Raw genomic sequence first — 23,772 nt, 5'->3', positions numbered from 1 at the left:
TGCCCAACTCTCCAATCTATCTATATTTTGCTGCATTCTCTGACAGTCCGCCTCGCTATCTGCAACTCCACCAATCTTAGTATCATCTGCAAACTTGCTCATCAGACCACTTATACATTCGTCCAGATCATTTATGTATATCATAAACAACAGTGGTCCGAGCACGGATCCCTGTGGGACACCACTAGTCACCTTTCTCCATTTTGAGACACTCCCTTCCACCACTACTCTCTGTCTCCTGTTGCCCAGCCAGTTCTTTATCCATCTAGCTAGTACACCCTGAACCCCATACGACTTCACTTTTTCCATCAACCTGCCATGGGAAACTTTATCAAATGCTTTACTGAAGTCCATGTATATGACATCTACAGCCCTTCCCTCATCAGTTAACTTTGTCACTTCCTCAAAGAATTATATTAGGTTTGTAAGACATGACCTTCCCTTCACAAAACCATGCTGCCTATCACTGATAAGTCTATTTTCTTCCAAATGTGGATATATCCTATCCCTCAGTATCTTCTCCAACAGTTTGCCTACCACTGACGTCAAGCTCACAGGTCTATAATTCCCTGGATTATCCCTGCTACCCTTCTTAAACAAAGGGATAACATTAGCAATTCTCCAGTCCTCCAGGACCTCACCCGTGCTCAAGGATGCTGCAAAGATATCTGTTAAGGCCACACCTATTTCGTCTCACGCTTTCCTCAGTAACCTAGGATAGATCCCATCCGGTCCTGGGGACTTGTCCACCTTAATGCCTTTTAGAATACCCAAAACCTCCCCCTTCCTTATGCCGACAGGATCTAGAGTATTTAAACATCCATCCCTAGCCTCAACATCCATCATGTCCCTCTCCTTGGTGAATACCGATGCAAAGTACTCATTAAGAATCTCACTCATTTCCTCTGACTCCACGCATAAATTTTGGTCTGCTGTGTCCCCCACAACCTCAGACAGCAGCGGGGCGACAAGCTGGAGGTTGGTGACGAGGAACATGTGGCCATCTTTGAGGAGGAGGATGAGGAGGCGAGGGATGGGTACAACGGTGGTGAGGAGGCGCTGAACCAGCAGGAGTTGGAGGTCGAGGTCACGGAGGAACTTAAGGCCCAGCCGGAGGCTGCAGGACAGGTGGCAGTGGTGAGGGTCCTGCAAGGTTGGAGTGCAAGAGAGGCCCTCATACTGGCCGGATTCACCTAGGCTGTGGCCTGGAACATCGTCACATTCTTACTCTGGGAGGGTGGGAAATGGGGACAGGTATGTGTCACATCACTTCAGGCTGCTGGAACTGTGTTGGCACTGCCCGCGGGTCACTGTCGAGGACAGGGGAATGATGATAACCTTCAGAAAACTGTGCGCTGGTGCTCCTCAATCTATGCCATAGTGTGATCCCTACCTGTCTGCTGAGTGCTCACTCACACCCATCGCCTGCACGGTGACAGGATTCCTACTGGTTGTGCCAAGGGTGTTTATTGTTCAATACAGGTCCCCACTCTCCCCACGCCCCCCACACCCAACTCTCTACATAACCACACTCCCTACCTCCCCTGTCCCCCTCCCCTGTCCCTACTCCTCTGTCCCCCTCCCCCAGTGCCCTCAGTGATCCTCGACGTACCTGGCCCTCCTCGCTAAACCAATACGTCTAGGTGTCTCCCCAGGATTCACATCTCAGGTGGAGGCTGCCAGCTGCTTACCTTGTCCCATGGCCTTCGATGCCCCTGGTGAGCATCCTCTGGGGCTGGAGGACCCTGCCTCACTTGTTGACTGCAAATGCACAGCCGGGCTGCCCTGTTCCGTGTGCTGACCCAGAGACATGTCCTCATCAGAGGGGTGGAACTCGGGAGAGCTGGTGGCCCCCATGGGATGGGGGCGGGTTGGTAGTCAGCGCTCCCTCCTTCCAGTCATTGGGGCTGCCATCGTTTGAAGGGGCAGCTGGTTCGAGCCTTGGCTGTCACTGCATCATCTGGCTCTGCCAGTCCTGGTGGCTCCCCAATGCCGGCAGTATGGTGTTGATGCCCTTGGCAATGCTCGTCAGTGACCGGGACACATCCCTCAGTGACCGGGCCATGCTCTGCAGTGCCTCTGTCATCCCCACCTGTTACTGGGACAACTTCCGTCACGCATCAACCATTCCCATCTGAGAGCGGACATGTCCCGCAGAACCAAACAAGGTCGGCCTGGTACTGGGTGACATCCCCCAACGAGGCAGACTTACTGCCGACACCCTCAGCCATGGCTGTCACCGACTGTGCGGCGCCTTGGACACCTTCACTAATGGTGCCGACCAGGCTCTCCACTGCGGTCCCCACCCTAGCAGTGTTGGCCTCGCTGCCACTCATTACCGGCACCATCTCGTGCGCCCTTAGCCTCTCCAACTCCTCCAAGCTGCTATGGACCTGCTGACATCTCTCGCCAAATGTCCCAGCCACTCCCTAATGTCTCCATCAGCTCCGGTTAACCCTGTTCCAGAGGGTCAGCATCAGGCTGGAACCCAGCTGTGTCCAGGAACCCAGCAGATCCCTTACTGTCTCAGCTGGGGGTTCCTGACTCCACCAGATGTGCATCATCAGCAGTGTGGTGCACACCAGATTGAGCCCCAAAAGCCTAATCACTAACATGTCCCACAGACGTGTGTGTATCTGTTCTGGTGGAGGGTGGGGATGACAGCTGTGCCGCGACTATAACAGTTGCATCCTCAGAGCTCTCCTCCAAGGTGTTCTCAGAGTCAGGAGAGGGTGTCCCCCGGGATGGGCTGGCGCCTTTGGCTGGAGAATGGACATGTGGTCAGTGGAGAGGATGGGTCAGTCACTAAAGGCAATCAGTACTCACGTTCGACAGTTCCTCCGGGTGTAGCCGGTGGTTCCGTATCTCTGCGCTGTCTGCCAACCTCTGCTTGGGTGGCCGCCTGTCCTCGCCCACCCTGGTCACCTTCGGGTTCCTGGAAGGAGGTGAGGATTCTCAAGTTTGGCAGCCCACCGCCAGTCTGGGCCCTCTCCCGGAGATTATGGGAGGTTTTCCTGAGGGGACACAGAGAGGGCCTCGTTAGCCACACACGTGGTTGACAGTTGTGGGAGGGGGGTGTGTGAAGAGAGGGTTGGGGTGGAGTGAGGATTGTAGTGGTGGGTGGAGGGAGGGCTGAAGGGAGAGGGGGATGGAGGGAGGGTTGGGGTCGCCTGGGGGGGGGATGCTCTCTTGGGGGGTGTGGCGGGGGGTATGGGACATTGGTGTCTACTCACTCGTGCTGCCCGGTGTAGGCCATTGATCTTTTTCCGGCACTGAAGGCCAGTCCTCCTGGTCACACTGCCCGAGCTCGCTGCTGCGCCACTTCATCCCAGGCTGTCTTGTGGCTCACCCTCCTGTATCCCCGGGGCAACAGGACATCCCTCCTGGCCTCCACCGCATCCAGGAGCCTCCCCTGATCAGCATTCCCAAATCTTGCGGTTGGTCTCCTCGGCACCATTGTTGCAAGCTGGCTGGAGTTGGCTGAGCAAGTGCAGCTTAAGTACTGCTCGAACTTGGCGTGCGCGGTCCCGGCAAATCAGCTTGTGAGCCGGCATTTGGGACGAGACGCCTGTGAGGCCTTGTTAAGTGGACCAATTAATGTTGAATAGCGTTGCCGGCCTCGCTGGGCTGAGCGCCGGGAAACTCACGGCAATTCCCGCTCGCTAGCACACTTAGAAATTTTTCCATAGAATGCTGACCAATGTCCCATTTATCAGCCACTAGATGTGTTTGCCATTGTTAACACAGCCTTCTACAGACTGAGACTTCACTGTTAGGTACCTTTGCTCTCTCCCAGTCTTTTGAATGCCCTGGAATTTACCACCTCTTCACAAAAAAGCACAAGGTAGATTTCCAGCTGTCATGACTGGCTATCCATTATCACCAAGTTTGAGTCTGTAAATTAAAATCAGGTGAAGAGGATAAAATATCTGTTTCAGATTCAACCCTATATTCTGTCGATTAAACTTCATGGAAGCCAAAGCGACTTGAGCCAGGAATTTACCTGCTACATTGCAAGTAATTGATAAAGACGCACAAAAAGGACATATGTTTGATTGAATGTCACCATTTATAGATTGCTTACTGAGAGTTACAGTTACAGTTTGAGCCCAGAGAATAACCTTGGAATGAATTAGTTGTTTAAACAGTTGGAGAAATATTGATTGAACAGAAGTAAAGATACTTACACAACAACAGGTATTGAGGATAGGGACAAAGTCTCATCATTTGTTTTGCCCTGTCTGTCTAGGTAGGTAACAAATATTTTTTGAACAGTGAGAGAAAAACAAATCTTTCAATAAATGAAGATTGTGAATAACAATATCAGACTTTCATCTTGTGGTTTTGTTTTTCAGATTTATGATGGAGGGAATATAAACAGTCCATTAGTTGGCACATACTGTGGTTCTCAACTTCCACCTCCCTTTGTTTCATCCAATAACTTCCTTACTGTGAGATTCATCTCTGGCTACTCAATCGAATTAGCTGGCTTCAAAGCAACATATATAGCCAATGACTGTAAGTTAAATAAAGATGAAGGATAATCTAAATGTCAGCACATTTCACACATTAATAAGGAAGGGTATCTTTTATATATTAAATAGAATATGGTGTTTACAAATTATAACTTTAAAACAATAACAGTCAAAGTGAAATACTTACTAATGTTTTTATTTAGATGAGGATGATGTAGTTTTGAGTTGAATGTGGATGAACATCTTGTAGTATTATATATACTAACACACGGATTTTCCCAGTGCTATGAACCTGTAGATTAGGAAGAGGTGACCTGATATTATTCTTGAATTTTCAGACCACTTGTTTCCTCTCCGGAATACTGGCTATCCATTATCACCAAGTTTGGTAATAAGCTTCAAGGCCATTAGAAATCCTCTGATGACCTTCTTAATGTTTGACCTTACATGTAACAAGTAGCTACACCATGGAATGAGAGAGGGGAAAGAAAGAGTGCAGCATTATGTGGCATTATTGTCAGTTATAGCATTCTGAAATTCTGGCTGAATTGCTCTCTCGTACCTGAGGACTCTACCTTACTTCTGTCATGGCTTATTTAGCACATGTTAGGCACTGAACCGCCAACCTTTTGGGTCTGCCCAGGTGAGTATCAAACCATTGGGTGCATATACCCAGGGAACAATCAGGGAATCTTCCAATGGGCTACTTTAAAAATAGCAATTGAGTGATGAATGCTGTCTCCTCACTTTGTATAGCTTCAATACACCTTGGGCCAGGGATCATGGCATGATATTTTCACCAAACCAATTTGGAAGCTACAAGAATGGTTGATGACTTAAGAGGAAAATTCAAACTACTACAGAAAGGCAAATTAAGGAATGTTGGAGTTGAATTTTAACAGTGGTTCTACAAATTGTTTGCTGTAATGTTGGAGGAAGATCTGTGAGAACCATTGCTCTGTGGTTTCTGCAGATATTTCATGAAAGTTGCACAGATGATCTTGAGAATTGCATTGTTGGAAAAGTGTATAGGCCTATAACATCCGAGCTCTGGCGCATTGTTTTGGTGGGGGGGGGGGCAAAGATGCAGTGGGAAATCCTCACGGTGAGGATCACATGGCAATTGCCTGGGAAGTTCAAACTTGCGATGGGCAAATTGAGCTGCACTGGGAACCATCTGATAATGACATTTAAATCACAAATTTTGGATGGTTCCAATTGTATTGCAGTAACAGTTACCTAGAAAAGGTTAGAAAATTCAAACCACTTCTATCATCTGGGTCACTATCGTATTGGCCCTCTACGACCTCCACATTCACCCCCTCCCCGACCCCCAAGGCCAACAGAACTTCCCACATTACCACATAACCCATCACATGCCTCTTGAGTACTCCCTGAGCCCCTCCAACACTCCATAAGAGTCCTTAATTATCCTCCCCCCACCCCAGATACACCCCAATACCTCAACGACCACCGGACTCCTCGACCCCATTGGGACACACAGCCTACCATCCCTCGACAGCCCTCTCAACCCCGACTGCACCCTAACCATCAACTGCCCTCTCTATTCTGCACCACCATGGCTGCCCTCCCACAACCCGATACCCCCCTGACCACCTCCCCTGATCACCTCTCCTGACTGCCTTCCCCACACCCGACTACACATCCACCCCATTATTGCCCTCCCCACAAACTGACACCCCCACTAATCACCGTCCAGTGACCACCCACACCTTCCCTGACCACCCCTCCCTCCACTGACCAACCACACCCCCACCACTATCAACCCTAACCCCACTACTGACCACCCCTCACACTAACCACCTGATTCTCCCCACCCCACTCCGTGCACAGCTGACCACCACTCCTCAGCCCTCACTGGCCATCCAACAACCTCTGACCCATGACCCATCCTATCCCACCCCCTCTCCCAAACCTACTTATTTGGTTTCTCAGTGAATGGACCTTTAAACCTATCTGCTTTACAGCAGTTAGCGGTGAAAAAAGGACACTTTTTTTCCACCTTACCTCTAACTGAAAAGCCCTGGACAGATGATCGTAGAATCCAGTTGCAATGCACAGATCTTGCCTGGAAGGGTTGTACGGTTGGACAAGAGAGAGACGGCTAGATTTTTTTTTGGACTGGAACTACGAGCGGAGAGGCAATCCGGCTCAATTGCCACCATCTGCCACTAAATACTCCGCCGGTATCACGGTGGCAGCGCTGTCCAGCCATTGGCCGGCAGCGGGATCTTCTGGTTCTGCCACTGTCAATGCGGATTTGTTGTATTCACCCTCCTCCGCCAGGGAATATACGGAGAAGGTTGCGTCATTGTCGGACCGGCCAGAATATTCAGGCCATGGTGGCAAGCCCATGGCATACCAGAAGTGGAAGTGCTTGAAATGGGAATCTATTCCATTTCCTAACACTAAAATAATTCACCTTGATAAGCAGATTTAGCTCTCTGATTTTGTTGACTTTCAACAGTACTGCCCCTTTAATAAGAAATCGGCTGTGTTGAAATGTGCCACAACACTAGGGGGAGCACTTCTTCCACATGCACAGAGGCAGTGTCAGTCACACAAAGTGAGAGGTACTTCTCCGTTCAGCTGGAGTCTAATCACTTTATCACTTCAACTAGACAGACAGCCTAAATTAAGTTTTAAGATGCAAATTGAAACCTGTTATTCGGGAATAACTTCAAACAGAATCATGATAGGATTGACTGTTTCCCATAACGTTCTGCTCATTTGCCAGTCATTATCATTAAAATTATCATTATCATTAAAATTCTCAAGAGAACAAATTATCGACCGTACAAAACGAGACCCAGATAGAATAAAGTTTACTTGATTCACTTTCCATATTATTTGTGCATGAAATAATTTTGGTTTCAAACTTAACTTTGATAGTGCACTGGCGCCACCTGCTGCTTACCATCAAAACATCAGGGATTTTCTTCCTGTCTGTGATAACCCACAGGAATTCTGCCTACATTTTATTGCGTAATGTAACTGCAATAACTAAAATTATCAGTTAATTTAAGAAAAGCCAATCTGAAATGGGACTTCTACAGTGAACATATTAGTTTCAAAAAGTGCCCCAAAAAAACATTTGTGCATCATGTCCTGCAGTTGCAGTTTGCCAATCTATTCATTTGATTTTTTTCTAGTGCTGTGTGGCGGAACTATCAATGCTACCAACACGCCTCAGATGATTAAATCTCCTGGTTACCCAGATGATTATCCACCTCTCACCAGATGCCACTGGATCATTGATGCTCCTGCACAGGAACAAATCAGAGTGACAGTACAAGAATTCAATTTACCAGCTAGCCCAGACTGTACTGTAGATTACCTGGAGATTGAAGATTGGCCAGTGGTCAGATGGATACACTTTTATTATTTACTATATTAATGTAACATAGACATAATGTACTATTCAGTATTCAGGGGACAATTAGTTATCCTTCAGCTTGGGTTCATACTGAAACAACTCTTGTACAATCTTTGCACTTAGGAAATGTTTCATTTGTGCTACTTGCTTGCAATTTCTCTCCCTGTGGCATCATTCCCCCCCCCCCCCCCCCCCCCAAACTCCCAACCCACCTCACTCCACCGCAGTTAGTGCTGAATTATGACCAACCTTTTGATAGCTTTGTATTTAGAACACCCAGGTTTGTATACTTAAAACTCTTAACACTAAGCAGAGTAAAACATCCATCATGTCAGTCCATAGAGGAATAGAATATAAGTCCACAGAAGAGATGGATTTGAACTAAGGTCTCATAGGTCAGAGGGAAAAGAAAAGAAATAAGAAAACTTGAATTTATACCGTGCGAATCATGCCCTCAGAATATCTGCAAGTGTATAATAGCCGATTAAATAATTCTTGAAATGCATTCACTATTATTGCGTGGGGAAATGCAAGAACTAATTTATGCATAGCAAAATGGAGCTTGACCAAGATATTAGGAGAATGCCCTACTTTTCTGAAATAGTGATCAATCTGCCTGAAGGGACAGCTGGGCTGCACTTTAACATCCTATCTAGATGGATAACTCTCTTGACTGATGTGACAACTTGAAGAAAGTATCATAGAAACATAGACAATAGGAGCAGGGGGAGGACATTCGGTCCTTCGAGCCTCCTCCACCATTCATTATGATCATGGCTGATCATCCAACTCAGTTACATCCCGCTGTCCCCCATATCCTTTGACCGCTTTAGCCCCAAGAGCTATATCTAACTCCTTGAAAACCTATAGGACGCAATCTACCCAAACGGGAACAGAGCGGGTGCATTTAGCCAGGTGTTTCCTTGCGCTCGGAGTGCCGAGAAAGACCAGACTATTGAACTTCCATTCGGGTAGATATTGGGCCTCGCCAGAACTCCTCAGTGCAAATAGCATACCGATCTCTTGACCCTGCACCCGCACTGGGCACCCTGGGCCCAGACCGCAGCATGGTAAGATGTCAGCTGGGCACCTTGGCAGTGCCAGCCAGGTGGTACCCCCAGGGTGCCAGCCTGGCAGTGCCAAGGTTCCCAGATGACACCAGCAGTGCCAGGGTGCCACCCTTCCCAGAGAGCAAGCATCTGGGGACATCCAACCCCCTGGGTGAGCCCCACGAGTGCTGTTCCATCTGGTCCCCATTTGTGGCGACCAGCACAAAGCTGCGTCCGCCCGAGGTCTCCAAGGTGAGGGGGTTAGATCACAATGCATTAGGTAGATTGTGGGAGTGCATATTAGAGTGAGACTATCGGTCTCACTCTAATATATTGATTTGGTAAAATGTGACTTGCTCACAATGGTCAGGATTCACAGCGCGATGTATCGCAGGATTGTGAGGTGTGGCGAGCCAGGTAAATCCTGGAAGAAAGATTCCCAGTCATCTACCTGCTGCGTTGCACCACGTTGCGCTGTCTTTCGGGCATAACACAGCCGGTAGATTGCGCCCACAATGTTTTGGTCTCAACCGCTTTATGTGGTAGAAAATTCTACAGGCTCACCACTCTGAGTGAAGAAATCTATCCTCATCTCAGTCCTCAATGGTTTATCCCATATGCTTAGATTGTGACCCCTGGTTCTGGACTCCCCTGCCATTGGGAATATCCTTCCTGCATCTACTCCGTCTAGTCCGGTTAGAATTTTTTAGGTTTCTGTGAGGTCGCCCCTCAGTCTTTTAAACTCCAATGAATATAATCCTAACTGACTCAATCTCTCCCCATATGTCAGTCCCGCCATCCATGTCATCAGCCTGGTGAACTAGATCCTGGGGTTGTAGAATGGAGCATTTCAAATACTGAAATGAACCTTTGAAGCCACAATCATGGGATATATCAGCAAGGGTATACCATGGAGCCAAGGTTGACACTGTTGAGCCAGACTGACACTGTGACACTGTACCATCCAACTCCCTCTACTACTTTGCTTCAATTTGATTGGTGCATTCTCCAAGGCGATGCCTCTATTAATCACAATCCACTTGCCAAAAAATCAGCTTTCTCTTCTCATGAAGTAGAAATTGTTGTTCCCTTTACATTTGGTATTCTTGCTAAAGGTACTGATGAGTGCAAAAGGAAAAGTTTCAACAACATGTCTGTTTTAATTTACTAGTATATTTTTAGATTTCATAGAATTTATAGTGCAGAAGGAGGCCATTCAGACCATTGGGTCTGCACCGGACCTTAGAAAGAGCAGCCTACCTAAGCCCACACCTCCACCCTATCCCCGTAACCCCACCCAGCCTTTTTTTGGCCACTAAGGGACAATTTAGCAGGGCCAATGCGCCTAACCTGCACATCTTTGGACTGTGGGAGGAAACCGGAGCTCCAGGAGAAAACCCACGCAGTGCAGACTCCGCACAGTCAGTGACCCAAGCCGGGAATCAAACCTGGAACCCTGGAGCTGTGAAGCAACTGTGCTAACCACTGTGCTACCATGCTGCCCCAATTAATGGCTGGAGTGTCTGATACAATATCTAATCAATGATTTGTGTTTAATACATTTTGCCAAATGAAGTAAAATCCTTTCAGGCATTTCAGAAAATAGATTATTGAGATTTTGATATTTTCAATAGGACCAGTCCAGAGATTTCATAAAATTAGCAAGATAGATAAATTTTGTTTGTGAGGGAATGACTGCATTGCTGCAGCTTTTTCCAGATGAACATTTTGAATGTCACCAGGAACGAGAGCTCATCTTGAGAAAGATTGTTATATAAAGTTTCACGGAGTTGAGCCTTTTATATTTCTGTTTAAAATTATTATATTTTTCTCATTTTAGAGTGATTTTGGGCAGATTCACCGATTCTGTGGTTCCAATCCAACTGTTCCAGATTTCTATTCATATGGCCGCACAATTAAGATTGACTTTACATCAAAGGCATACCAGAGTGGAAATAGATTCCAGCTAATGTACGAGGTTGCAGGTAAATGCTTGACTCTTTTCCCCTTAATTAATGCAATACTAACATATGTTCAACTGCAGGCAGTCATTATGAAACTAATTTTATTTGCCCCTTGCCAACAGAGAGGGCAGCATAGAGGCAGCTGTAATACACTACACTCCCTCCCAATTTCAAAAGTACAACATATACGTTAAAATGTAAAATTTTACGGGCAGCACGGTAGCATTATGGATAGCACAATCGCTTAACAGCTCCAGGGTCCCAGGTTCGATTCCGGCTTGGGTCACTGTCTGTGCGGAGTCTGCACATCCTCCCCGTGTGTGCGTGGGTTTTCTCCGGGTGCTCCGGTTTCCTCCCACAGTCCAAAGATGTGCAGGTTAGGTGGATTGGCCATGATAAATTGCCCTTAGTGTCCAAAATTGCCCTTAGTGTTGGGTGGGGTTACTGGGTTATGGGGATAGGGTGGAGGTGTTGACCTTGGGTGGAGTGCTCTTTCCAAGGGCCGGTGCGGACTCGATGGCCAAATGGCCTCCTTCTGCGCTGTAAATTCTATGTAAAATGGTACATTGTACTTAATTTCCCAGTATACAGTATGACTAAATCTGAAGCTTGGGTTACTTATATGTTTTCACAGTAATTACAACCAAAACATATATGACCAATACTACATGTAAAAGAAAATAAATTTCCTGAACACCAGTATGTGTTTAACAAAAATATAGGGCGCGATTCTCCCAAAACGGGAGAAATCGTAAGGCTGGCGTCAAACCCGGGCGGGTTTGACGCCAGCGCGCCCCTTCCCGACCGGGAACCGATTCTGGTCCCCGGTCGGGGCTAGCAGCCCGACGCCGCAATCTCGTTAAGCCCGCTTGCCCGAGTTAGCGCCGGCTGACGCCAACCCGCGCATGCGCGGATGACGTCATCGCGTATTTGCGCGAAACCCGCGCATGCGCGGGCCGGGATGCCCCTCAGCCGCCCCGCGAATGGATACTGCGGGGCGGCGGAAGGACAAATAGTGCGCGGGCATCGGGCCCGCTGCCCGCGATCGGTGCCCACCGATCGCGGGCCCATGGCACCCTTGGCACGGCCGTGGTACTGCCGTGCCAATCGGTGCCATGGTTATAAAAAGCGAGTTGTTCCCGCCGTTTTTACGAACGGCCAGACCAGGTCTGTTTGCCGTTCGTAAAAACAGCGTAACGGGCTGGGACTTCGGCCCATCGAACAGCTGTGAATCGCTGCCGGCCGTAAAAAAACGGCGGCAGCGATTCGTGTCGGGAGTTGGGCGGGGGGGGAGAGAATAGCGGGAGGGCGGGAAAAATGTCGGGAAGGCCCTCCCGCTATTCTCCGACCCGTCGTGGGGATCGGAGAATTTCGCCCATAATCTTTTGACAATCATTTGGTTTTAAACTAATGTGGCAGGGGGATGGGAACCAGATTAGGAAGTTAGAGGTCAGTAAAGAGGCAGCAACGAAAGCCAGTAAGGTACTAGATAATAAACTCAATGTGACTAAGGGGAAGAGTAGACAGGGAAGAGATGATGAACGCAAAGGGACAGGTGGTCTGAGGTGCATTTGCTTTAATGCGAGAAGTGTAGCAGGTAAGGCAGATGAACTTAGGGCTTGAATCAGTACCTGGGAATATGATGTTATTGGTATTACTGAGACTTGGTTGAGAGAAGGGCAGGACTGGCAACTGAATATCCCAGGGTATAGATGCTTCAGGAGGGATAGAGAGGGAGGCAGAAGGGGTGGAGGAGTTGCATTACTAGTCAGAGATGATATCACAGCTATGATTAAGGAGGGCACTATGGAGGATTTGAGCACTGAGGCAATATGGGTAGAGCTAAGAAATAGGAAGGTTGCAGTAACATTGTTGGGACTTTACTACAGGCCTCCCAAAAGCGAGTATGAAGTAGAGGTACAAATATGCAGACAGATTATAGAAAAATGTAGGAGCAATAGGGTGGTTGTGATGGGAGATTTTAACTTCCCCAACATTAAATGGGACTCGTGTTGTGTTGGAGGCATAGATGGAGCAGAGTTTGTAAGGGGCATCCAGGAGAGTTTTTTAGAGCAGTCTGTAAATAGTCCAACTTGGGAAGGGGCCATACTGGACCTGGTATTGAGGAATGATCGCGGCCAGGTGGTTGAAGTTTCAGTCGGTGATTACTTTGGGAATAGCGATCACAATTCCGTAAGTTTTAGAATACTCATGGACAAAGATGAGAGTGGACCTAAAGGAAGAGTGCTAAATTGGGGAAAGGCAGAGTATAACAAAATTCGGCAGGAGCTCGGGAATGTGGATTGGGAGCAGCTGTTTAAGGGTAAATCCACATTTGAAATGTGGGAGTCTTTTAAGGAAAGGTTGATGAGAGTGCAGGACAGACATGTCCCTGTGAAAATGAGAGATAGAAATGGCAAGATTAGGGAACCACGGATGACTGGTGGAATTGTGAGACAAGCTAAGATGAAAAAGGAAGCATACATAAGATCGAGGCAACTCAAAACTGATGAAGCTTTGGAGGAATATCGGGAAGGTAGGACAAATCTCAAACGCGCAATAAAGAGGGCTAAAAGGGGTCATGAAATATCTTTGGCTAACAGGTTTAAGGAAAATCCCAAAGCCTTTTATTCGTATATAAGGAGCAAGAGGGTAACTAGAGAAAGGATTGGCCCACTCAAAGACAAAAGAGGGAATTTATGAGTGGAGTCAGAGGAAATGGGTGAGATTCTTAATGAGTACTTTGCATCGGTATTCACCAAGGAGAGGGACAGGACGGATGTTGAGGCTAGGGATGGATGTTTAAATACTCTAGGTCAAGTTATCATACGGAAGGGGGAAGTTTTGTGTATTCTAAAAGACATTAAGGTGGACAAGTCCCCAGGACCGGATGGGATCTATCCCAGGTTACTGAGGGAAGCGAGGGTCGAAATAGCTGGGGGCTTAACAGATATCTTTGCAGCATCCTTGAGCATGGGTGAGGTCCCGGAGGACTGGAGAATTGCTAATGTTGTCCCTTTGTTTAAGAAGGGTAGCAGGGATAATCCAGGGAATTATAAACCTGTGAGCCTGACGTCAGTGGTAGGCAAACTGTTGGAGAAGATACAGAGGGATAGGATCTATTCACATCTGGAAGAAAATAGACTTATCAGTGATAGGCAGCATGGTTTTGTGCAGGGAAGGTCATGTCTTACAAACCTAATAGAATTCTTTGAGGAAGTCACAAAGTTAATTGATGAGGGAAGGGCTGTAGATGTCATATACATGGACTTCAGTAAGGCGTTTGATAAAGTTGCCCATGGCAGGTTGATGGAAAAAGTGAAGTTGTATGGGGTTCAGGGTGTACTAGCTAGATGGATAAAGAACTGGCTGGGCAACAGGAGACAGAGAGTAGTGGTGGAAGGGAGTGTCTCAAAATGGAGAAGGGTGACTAGTGGTGTTCCACAGGGATCCGTGCTCGGACCACTGTTGTTTGTGATCTACATAAATGACCTGGAGGAAGGTATAGGTGGTCTGATGAGCAAGTTTGCAGATGATATTAAGATTGGTGGAGTTGCAGATAGCGAGGAGGACTGTCATAGAATACAGCAAAATATAGATAGATTGGAGAGTTGGGCAGAGAAATGGCAGATGGAGTTCAATCCAGGCAAATGCGAGGTGATGCATTTTGGAAAATCAAATTCAAGAGCGGACTATATGTCAATGGAAGAGTCCTGGGGAAAATTGATGTACAGAGAGATATGGGAGTTCAGGTCCATTGTACCCTGAAGGTGGCAACGCAGGTCGATAGAGTGGTCAAGAAGGCATACAGCATGCTTGCCTTCATCGGACGGGGTATTGAGTACAAGAGTCGGCAGGTCATGTTACAGTTGTATAGGACTTTGGTTAGGCCACATTTGGAATACTGCGTGCAGTTCTGGTTGCCACATTACCAGAAGGATGTGGATGCTTTAGAGAGGGTGCAGAGGAGGTTCACCAGGATATTGCCTGGTATGGAGGGTGCTAGCTATGAAGAAAGGTTGAGTAGATTAGGATTGTTTTCGTTGGAAAGACGGAGGTTGAGGGGGGACCTGATTGAGGTCTACAAAATTATGAGAGGTATGGACAGGGTGGATAGCAACAAGCTTTTTCCAAGATTGGGGGTGTCAATTACAAGGGGTCACGATTTCAAGGTGAGAGTGGGAAAGTTTAAGGGAGATGTATGTGGAAATTTTTTCACGCAGAGGGTGGTGGGTGCCTGGAACGCTTTGCCAGTTGAGGTGGTAGAGGCGGGCACGATAGCATAATTTACGATGCATCTAGACAGATACATGAACGGGCGGGGAGCAGAGGGAAGTAGACCTTGGAAAATAGGAGACAGGTTTAGATAAAGGATATGGATCGGCGCAGGCTGGGAGGGCCGAAGGGCCTGTTCCTGTGCTGTAACGTTCTTTGTAAGAAGTAATGAAAATAGAAAATTATGTTTTTTCCTTCCTACTGCATTCAGTTAACCTCTAGCAGACATGGCTCAGCGAGTCACTCATGTCTGCATCAGAGAAGTTTGGATTTGAGTCTCACAAAATACATGTTGATACAGCACTTGGGAGAGCATTGCAATGCCAGAGGTGTTATCCTTGGACTTCCAAAAGGCATTTGGTACAGCGCCCCACAGCAGACTTGTGAACAACATTAGAGCGCATGGAATAAAAGAGACGGTAGAAACGTTGATACGACGTTGGCCGACCTACCTGCCGGGATCCACCGGCCTCCTTCGATTCTCTGGCATTCCCAGGGAGGCTGCAGCTGGGCGCCGATCAGTGCTGGTCCACACAACTGTGGACCAGGCGGAACGGCAACCGAAGAGTCTTTTGGGTCATCGGGGACCCCTGGGTGGTCAGGTTGGCTCCCTGGCCCTTCCCCTGGAACGTGGGCACCTTGGCACCTTGCACTGCCAAGGTGGCCGCATGACACTGCCAAGCTGGCAGGAGCACTGCCTGGGTGCCAGGGGAAGGGCCAATGGCCAAGGGGGCCATGCCATGAAATGAGGATGGAGGGAGTGTTTGAAGGGTGGGGGAGTGCAGGGCAGGTAAGTAGGGCCTCCAGGAGGTTTGGGGGTTTGACGAGTGGGGGTCCTGGAAGGGAGGGGATACTGTAAAGGAGCCTGAAGAGGGGACCCCCAGGGACCCCATAGCGGGATCTCCTCACTTGGGGGGGTGACATTGCCTATGGATGGGGGGGGGACCCACAAGCTCACTTATTGCCCATCCCTAGTTGCCCTTCAGAAGGTGGTGTTGACTTGCCTTATTGAAACACTGCAGTCCTTGGGGTGTAGGTACGCCCACTGTGCCTTTAGGGAGGGAGTTCCAGGATGTTGCCCCAACGACAGTGAAGAAATGGCGATATATTTCCCAGTCAGGGTGGTGAGTGACTTGGAGGAAACCTCCAGCTGGTGGGGTTCCCAGGTATCTGCTGTTCCTGTCCTTCTAGATGGTCGTGTGTTTGGAAGGTGTTGTCTAAGGGACCTTGGTGAGTTACTGCAGTGCATCTTGTAGATGGTACACATGGCTACCACTGTTCATCATTGGTGGAGGGTTTGAATGTTTGTAGAAGGGAGAGGAACCGAGCGGGCTGCTTTGTCCTGGATGGTGTCGAGCTTCTTGAGTGTTGGTGGAGCTGCACTCATCCAGGCAAATGGAGAGCAAACCATTACACTCCTGACTTGTGCCTTGTAGATGGTGGACAGGCTTTGGGGAGTCAAAGGTGAGTTACTCACCATAGGTTTCCAAGCCTTTGACCTTCCCTGTTAACCACAGTATTAATATGGCTGGTCCAGTTCAGTTTCTGATCGACGGTAACCCCCAGGATGTTGATTGAGGGGGTTCAGCGATGGTAATGCCATTGAATGTCAAGGGCTGTTGGTTAGATCCTCTCTTGTAGGAGATGGTCATTGGCCTGGTAGCTGTGTAGCACGAATGTAACTTGCCACTTGTCAGCCCAAGCTTGGATATTGTCCAGGTCTTGCTGCATTTAGACATGGACTGCTTCATTATCTGAGGGGTCACAAATGGTGTTGAACATTGTGTAGTCATCTGCGAACATCCCCACATTTGACCTTATGATGGAAGTGAGGTCATTGATGAAGCAGCTGAAGATGATTTGGTCTAATCCAAACTCAGGAACTCCTGCAGTGATATCCTGGAGCTGAGATGATCAACCTCCAATCACGACAACCATCTTCCTTTGTGTTAGGTATGACTCCAACTAGCGGAGAGTTTTCCCCTTGATTCCCATTGACTCCAGTTTAGCTCGTGTTCCTTGATGCCATACTCAGTCAAATGCTGCCTTGATGTCAAGTGCAGTCACTCTCACCTCACCTCTGGCATTCAGCTCTTTTATCCATGTTTGAACCAAGGCTGTAATGAGGTCAGCATCTGAGTGACCCTGGCAGAATTCAAACTGAGCATCTGTGAGCAGGTTACTGCTAAGTGTCGCTTGATAGCACTGTTGCTGACTCCTTCAATCATTTTGCTTATGTTGGAGAGTAGCCTGATAGGGCAGTAATTGGCTGAGTTGGATTTGTCCTGTTTCTTGTGTACAGGGCGCACCTGGGCAATTTTCCACATTGCCAGGTAGATACCAGTGTTGTAGCTGTGCTGGAACAGCTCGGCTAGGGCTGTGGCAAGTTCTGGAGCACAAGTCTTCACCCTATTTCTATCCCAAGAAAGACCCCTGACCTGAGCCCCTCGATTCCATGCAGGACACCCCCCCCCCCCCCCCCCCCCCCGCCCTCGGCACCCGTGTGGCAATTATTGGGATGGCACAAGCCAGCTTGCCAACCCTCGGGCTGCAAGTCGCCAGGTCCACGTTCCTCAATACTTGCACCAATTCACGCCAGTTGGACTATTGTCTGAGGTGGGGGGGGGGGGGGGGGGGGGGGGGGGGGGGGGTTGTTGCTGGAGCGTCCCAATTGGCTAGTGAGTGATGAGTCTGAGACGTAAAATACCTCTAATGAGCTATTTGCATGGTCCCGCTGGGTCGGGGCAGGAAGCCCAATGGGGATGTCGGGAAAACCATTATGGCTGGCGGGGCAGGCACAGAGACCTGTGACAGGTTTGCCACCCAGCGCGAATCCTATTTTGGCCCGACGCAGGATACTACGCGCCATCATGAATTTCGGTGTCTAGCGAGTGGCCCTGAAGAATCCCAGCCTTTAGGTCCTCCTCAGAAATTGGTGGCTACAATGACGACAATGGTATCCAAATCTAAAATTGCGAAGTTGGCTGCCATGGCATTATTTCTGTAACAGTTACCTTGCAGCTCCACGTGTCCATTCACCTGCTCTCCTTTGAGGAATGAAAGGAGATGAAAGGTTAAAGCCTCGTAAAAACCAAAACAATCATTAATCTGATGCTAGAATGACATCAAAATCAAATGACTATTTGTTAACCGAGTAAATTATCTTTTAATTCAGCAAGATTCTGTAATTGTATTATATTTAATCATTTGTGTTAAGTCATTGTATTTTCCATTTAAATTCATAAAAAATTAAACATGTTAGGCTTTGTAATAAGTTTGACTGATAACTGCTGATTCCGTATATTTGATTTGATTTTTTTCATATCATAAATATTCTTTTCAGGCTGTAGCAGACAATACAACCAATCATTTGGTTATCTGAAGAGTCCTGGCTGGCCCAACATCTATCCTAATAAAGTAGATTGTACAATCATTCTGCGAGCCCCAAAGAGCCACAAGATCTCCCTCTTCTTTCACGCCTTTGACATTGAGCGTTCTGGTAGCTGCAGCTATGACTATTTAGAGGTGAGATGTTTCTGTTACTTATGACAGCATTAAATAAATATTAGCCAGGAAATCAAGCAGTGGCCAATTTCACTGCCTCTTCACTTCAATGGTAGTCTCTTAGGAGCTCCATCTTAATAGAGAATCCTGTGCTAATTATGAGGTAAACAAAGGGAACCAAGAATGAGCAACAGCTTCTACAAAGGGGCTTTGGAAAAGAGAAGAGGTATGTATATCTGGTTGCTGCAAAGTACACTGGGCTAAATTGCTGGCTTTTAAAGCAGACCAAGGCAGGCCAGCAGCAGGGTTCAATTCCCGTACCAACCTCCCCGAACAGGCACCGGAATGTGGCGACTAGGGGCTTTTCAAAGTAACTTCATTTGAAGCCTACTTGTGACAATAAGTGATTTTCATTTCATTTTTCATTTTCATTTCATTTTCATTTCTCATTAGTGTTTCACTTAGTGTTTCCTTTGCTTGATTTTTTTTGGAAGACAAAGATGAGGTTGAAAGAAAGGATGGCAGAGAGGCTTATTTACATTGAAAGTGCCCTTAACACAGGCCATGGTTACATAACAACCTATCTATGAATGTTTTAGTCGTACTATCTTTTCAAGCTGCAGGAGGCCATGATGGTGTTGTGTCTTCTCCTGGAATCTGACTTGCAGACAACATTGACTGGGAGAACAGCACTGCCCATGGCAGTAAAGGTGACCCCCCCCCCCCCCTTTCCTTGGATTGCCATCTTGCCGTGGTGGAGATGCTTGAAGGTTCTGTTGATCCTGAGAGAAATGCCATCAGGAGTCTTAAACTCCTGGCAGGGTCACCTATGACCATAAGATCGGTAGGCAATTCAAAACAAATCCTCAACGGCGGATCAGATGGAAGATACTTGTACGATATCAGCCGTTGCAATAGCGAATGAAGGCTGCAGCAGTAGGGAGATCCCCAGTCATCAAGGGTCCTTTGCCACTGGAACTGGACTTATCCTGTGTCAAGGACGGTGTGTCTGCTGACATGCAATGGCATATCCACGTTAAAAGATGTCCTGCACCAGGCATCTACCCAGAGGAAACCAACACACCTGCCACACAGAAAAGACCTGTGGCGAGAGGTGACAGAGACAGGACCTTGAGATCTGGAAGTCTCTAGCTTCAAACCTGCATGTAGACGATGGAGTTTGATTCAGTCACTTGCTCTTGGAATAGGAACACAAGAGTGTTTCTGCAGCTTTATTCATGACAAAGCAGCCCTCGTCAGGATCCACTCTGCTCACCCCGCATGGAGAAAGGGCTGGAAAAGATTCCCTAAAAATAGTCTGTTCCATCTCCAACATGGCTGGAAAACTCATCTACCTGCGGTCAGAAAATCAAAGTTGAACTGAATTTCGGAACTTGGAATGTATAAACCCTCGTGGATAATGAGCAAAACAATTGACCAGAGCGAAGAACTGCCCTTGCTTCCTGTGAACTCAGGCACTTCAACACTGACATTGCTCCCCTGCAGGAGACCCAAAGAGCAGGCGAAGAGAGGCTGAGGGAAGATGGCGGTGGTTACACCTTCTTCTGGAGAGGAAGACCTGAGGTTCAGCCCATGGCGCATGGAATTGGGTTCACCAACGAAAACAAACTCATCAACTGACCGTCAGAGCTCATTGTCAGCATCAACGACTATCACATAACCCTCCGTCTGCAACTTGCCAAGATACAGCAGGCAACAGTCTTGTGTGCCTATGCCCCATCCCTTGATGCCAATGATGAGTCCAAGAAAGGCTTCTACTCCACCCTGGACACCGTACACTCCAACATTATTAAGGAAGATAAGATCATCATCCTTGGAGACTTCAACACCAGGGTTCGAAAGGAACCATCAGAAAGGAAGGAGTTGGAAATTACAACTCCAATGGCGTTCTCTTACTCACCAAATGCGCGGAATACCAGCTTGCCATCGCTAACACACTGTTCTACGAAAAAGACAAGTTCAGGACTTCAAACAATCAAAGCACTAGCACATGATCAACTTTGTCATCATCCAATCCTGAGATAAAAAGGATGCACTCATCACCAAAGCAATGGTCAGTGCAGATAACTGTTAGACAGACCATTAGCTCATCCGCCCCTCTATGTCCATCACACTCCACTAGATGCAACGGGAGATGAGGAAACAGATCAGAAAAAAGGTCAACATTGAGTGGGTTCAAGAGCCAAGCTTGCTTGTGAACTTCCAACAATGTCTTCAGCAAAATCTCCAAAATGTCCATTCTAATAGAGTGGAGTAAAACTGGAAAGAGCTGAAGACAGCCACCATCTCAAGCTATGAAAAAAACATCAGCTACAAGACCTGGAATCACCAAGACTGGTTTGAAGAGAATGACCACACCATTCAAGACCTTATTGACGAGAAGAGGAAAGCTCTCCACGCCTGGTGAAACAACATAACGTGCAAGGAGAGCTCATTAATTAGTCAAAGCGGAGGTACAAAGAAGAACAAGGGAAATTAGGAACCAATGGTGGAATGCGAAAGCTAAGGAGCTGCAACTCCTCGCCAACAAGCACAACACCTGGGGCTTCTTCAGTGCCATCAAGGCAGTATATGGACCCAATACCCTAAGCTGGTATGGAGTAAGGATGGAATCCTCTTGAGAGACAGAGAAAACATCGGCCTTCGATGAAGATGATGCTTAAAAGAACTCCACTCCTAAACTGTGATACAATCATAGATGAGGACGTGTTTGAAGAAGTACCCCAACTCCCCATCAATGATAATCTTGAATTCCCACCAAGCGTGGACGAAGTTAAAGCTGCCATTAAGAATACACAAAGAATGGAAAAACCGCAGGTGTGGACAAGATTATTCCTGCTGACCTCAAGGATGGCGTCATTGCCACCATCTTCAAGAGAGGAGACAAAATGGAGTGTGGGAACTACCAAGGAATCTTCCTACTCTCCGTCAATGGGGAGATCTTTACCCAAATCCTTGCTGGCCATTTTCTCCCAGAATGAAAAAATCATATGGAGAGCCAGTGTACCTTCCAACCAAACCACAGAACAGCGGATATAGTTTTCACTGCTTGGCAACTTCAAATGCCATAAGCAACATCAACCACTCTACACGTCCTTCATCGATCTGACCAAGGCTTTTGACTTGGGAAGTCAAATTGTCAATTGAGAAGTGCTTTGGAAGACACTGTCAAAGGCCAACTGTCCAGAGAAATTTATCAACATCACTGACTCCTCCATGACAAGATGTCAGCGACAGTCCTCACCGATGGAAATAAGGCAGAAACCTTTGGGGTCAAGACTGGAGTCAAGCAGGAATGCGTCATCAGCCCCTTAGGGCTGGTTTAGCTCAGTGGGCAAGACAGCTGGTTTGTAATGTAGAACAAGGCCAGCAGCACGGGTTCAATTCCCGTACCAGCTCAGAATTCTGAATACTCCCTCTGTTCTTCCCTCTTTGCCCAGCTAAAGGAAAGCTCCCAAACAAGAGGAGTACAAAGGAAGCACTTTAAACATACCCTGAAGGCTTATCTTTTAGACTCTTGGACTACATACAGACGTCACCTCAAGTCTTTGGAGAGGTACCATCAATGCTGTCTGAGAAATGCATCATAGACATCAATACCTGGGAGAACCTTGCTCTGAAGAGACTGACTTTGAGGAACCTCCTGATTGAAGGGACACCCAACGGCAAGAGGAGGCCCGGTAAAGGAGCCTGATAAAGGAATATCAGCGATCTAGAGTCCAAGGACCAATCCCACCTCATGGAAACAGAGGCCAAGTGTGCATTCGAATATGCGGCTCTAGGATCGGGGCCATCAGCCATGCAAGGATCAACAGAACCCATGAACAGTAACGTAGAGTTTTTTTAGATGGGTAGCCACACTCATTAGCGAGTGATCGGCAAAGAAAGGTGACCACTGTCCTAAACTGTCTTGCACTTACCTACTTCCAAGCTACCACTAGAACATCTACAATATCACTCAATCTTCTGCAAAAATTGATCAAGCAAGTCAAAGGTGCTTTGTCCATCAAAGTAAATAATTGTTAATTTACATGTGGAAAGCAACAGCAGGATGAGAAAGCATTGCTTTCCATAATATTCCTTAAATTTCATAGATAATTGTGTACAATATATATAGTTCCTTCCTCAGGACATCATGGCGTATATGAACCACAAAGCCCAGGGTGCTCAAGGCACATACAATGATTTGTACTCATAAACCCCCAAGTTCTTCTGCCCTGTCTCCACATCAGAATTGGACCCTTTGCCTTTTCTTCATTCTTCCCACCAAAAAGTTTAATTTCAAAATTCTCTGCAATAAATTTCATCTGTCACTTGTCCACCTAGTTCACCATTCCATCTGTTCTCTTAAAATCTATCACTATCCTCCTTATAATTCAAAATATTTTGAAATTGGTGTCACATACAAATTTATTAATTGTACCTTGCGCATCCAAGACTAGGTCATTAATGTCCATGAAGAGAAGAAGTGACCTATGTACTGACCCCGAGGGAAACTCCTGTACACCATGTTCCAGTCTGAAAATTATCCATTTGACATTATTTCTGTTTTCTGTGTCTCAGCCAACTTGCGATAGAATCACTACTGTGCAGAAGGAGACAATTCGCTCCATTGAATCTGACCCTCTGAAAGAGCATCCTACCTAGGCCCATGGCCTCACCTATCCCCGTAACCTTGTAACCCCACCTAATCCTTTGGACACTAAGGCGCAATTTAGCACGGCCAATCGATTTAGCCTGCACATCTTTGGACTGTGGGAGGAAACTGTAGCACTGGGAGGAAACCCATGCAGACACGGGGAGAAAGTGCAAACTCCACAGTCACCAAAGGCCGGAATTGAACCCGGGTCCCTGGTGCTATGAGGCAGCAGTGCTAACCACTGTCTCAATGGTGGGAGCAACACCAGAGAAGCACGAAGTGGATTCGGAAGAAGTCTTCAAGAGGTTAAAAATGCTGATATTCAGTTAAAGTGAGAGAAGTGCACGTTTCAGGCTGACACGGTCACGTATTTAAGTTTCAGAGTTAATGCGATTGGGTTAACACCCATTTGAAGATAAGGGGCAGGATTCTCCTTTTGAGAGACTAT

General features: G+C 47.3%; 1 protein-coding gene across 1 annotated transcript in view; it reads left to right on the top strand.

Annotated features, from left to right (window-relative positions):
• Positions 1-23,772, top strand: part of cubn (cubilin (intrinsic factor-cobalamin receptor)) — a 450,080-nt gene that overhangs the window by 406,880 nt on the left and 19,428 nt on the right. Inside the window, exons 55-58 of the mRNA XM_038796451.1 lie at positions 4,356-4,518; positions 7,649-7,857; positions 10,762-10,906; positions 18,504-18,685. Coding sequence (XP_038652379.1) covers positions 4,356-4,518; positions 7,649-7,857; positions 10,762-10,906; positions 18,504-18,685 — 699 coding nt within the window. The remainder of the gene's footprint in view (positions 1-4,355; positions 4,519-7,648; positions 7,858-10,761; positions 10,907-18,503; positions 18,686-23,772) is intronic.

The sequence above is a fragment of the Scyliorhinus canicula genome, chromosome 5 (assembly GCF_902713615.1).
Source record: "Scyliorhinus canicula chromosome 5, sScyCan1.1, whole genome shotgun sequence".
NCBI classification, from domain to species: Eukaryota; Metazoa; Chordata; class Chondrichthyes; order Carcharhiniformes; family Scyliorhinidae; genus Scyliorhinus; species Scyliorhinus canicula.
This window is presented reverse-complemented; position numbering and strand designations above follow the sequence as displayed.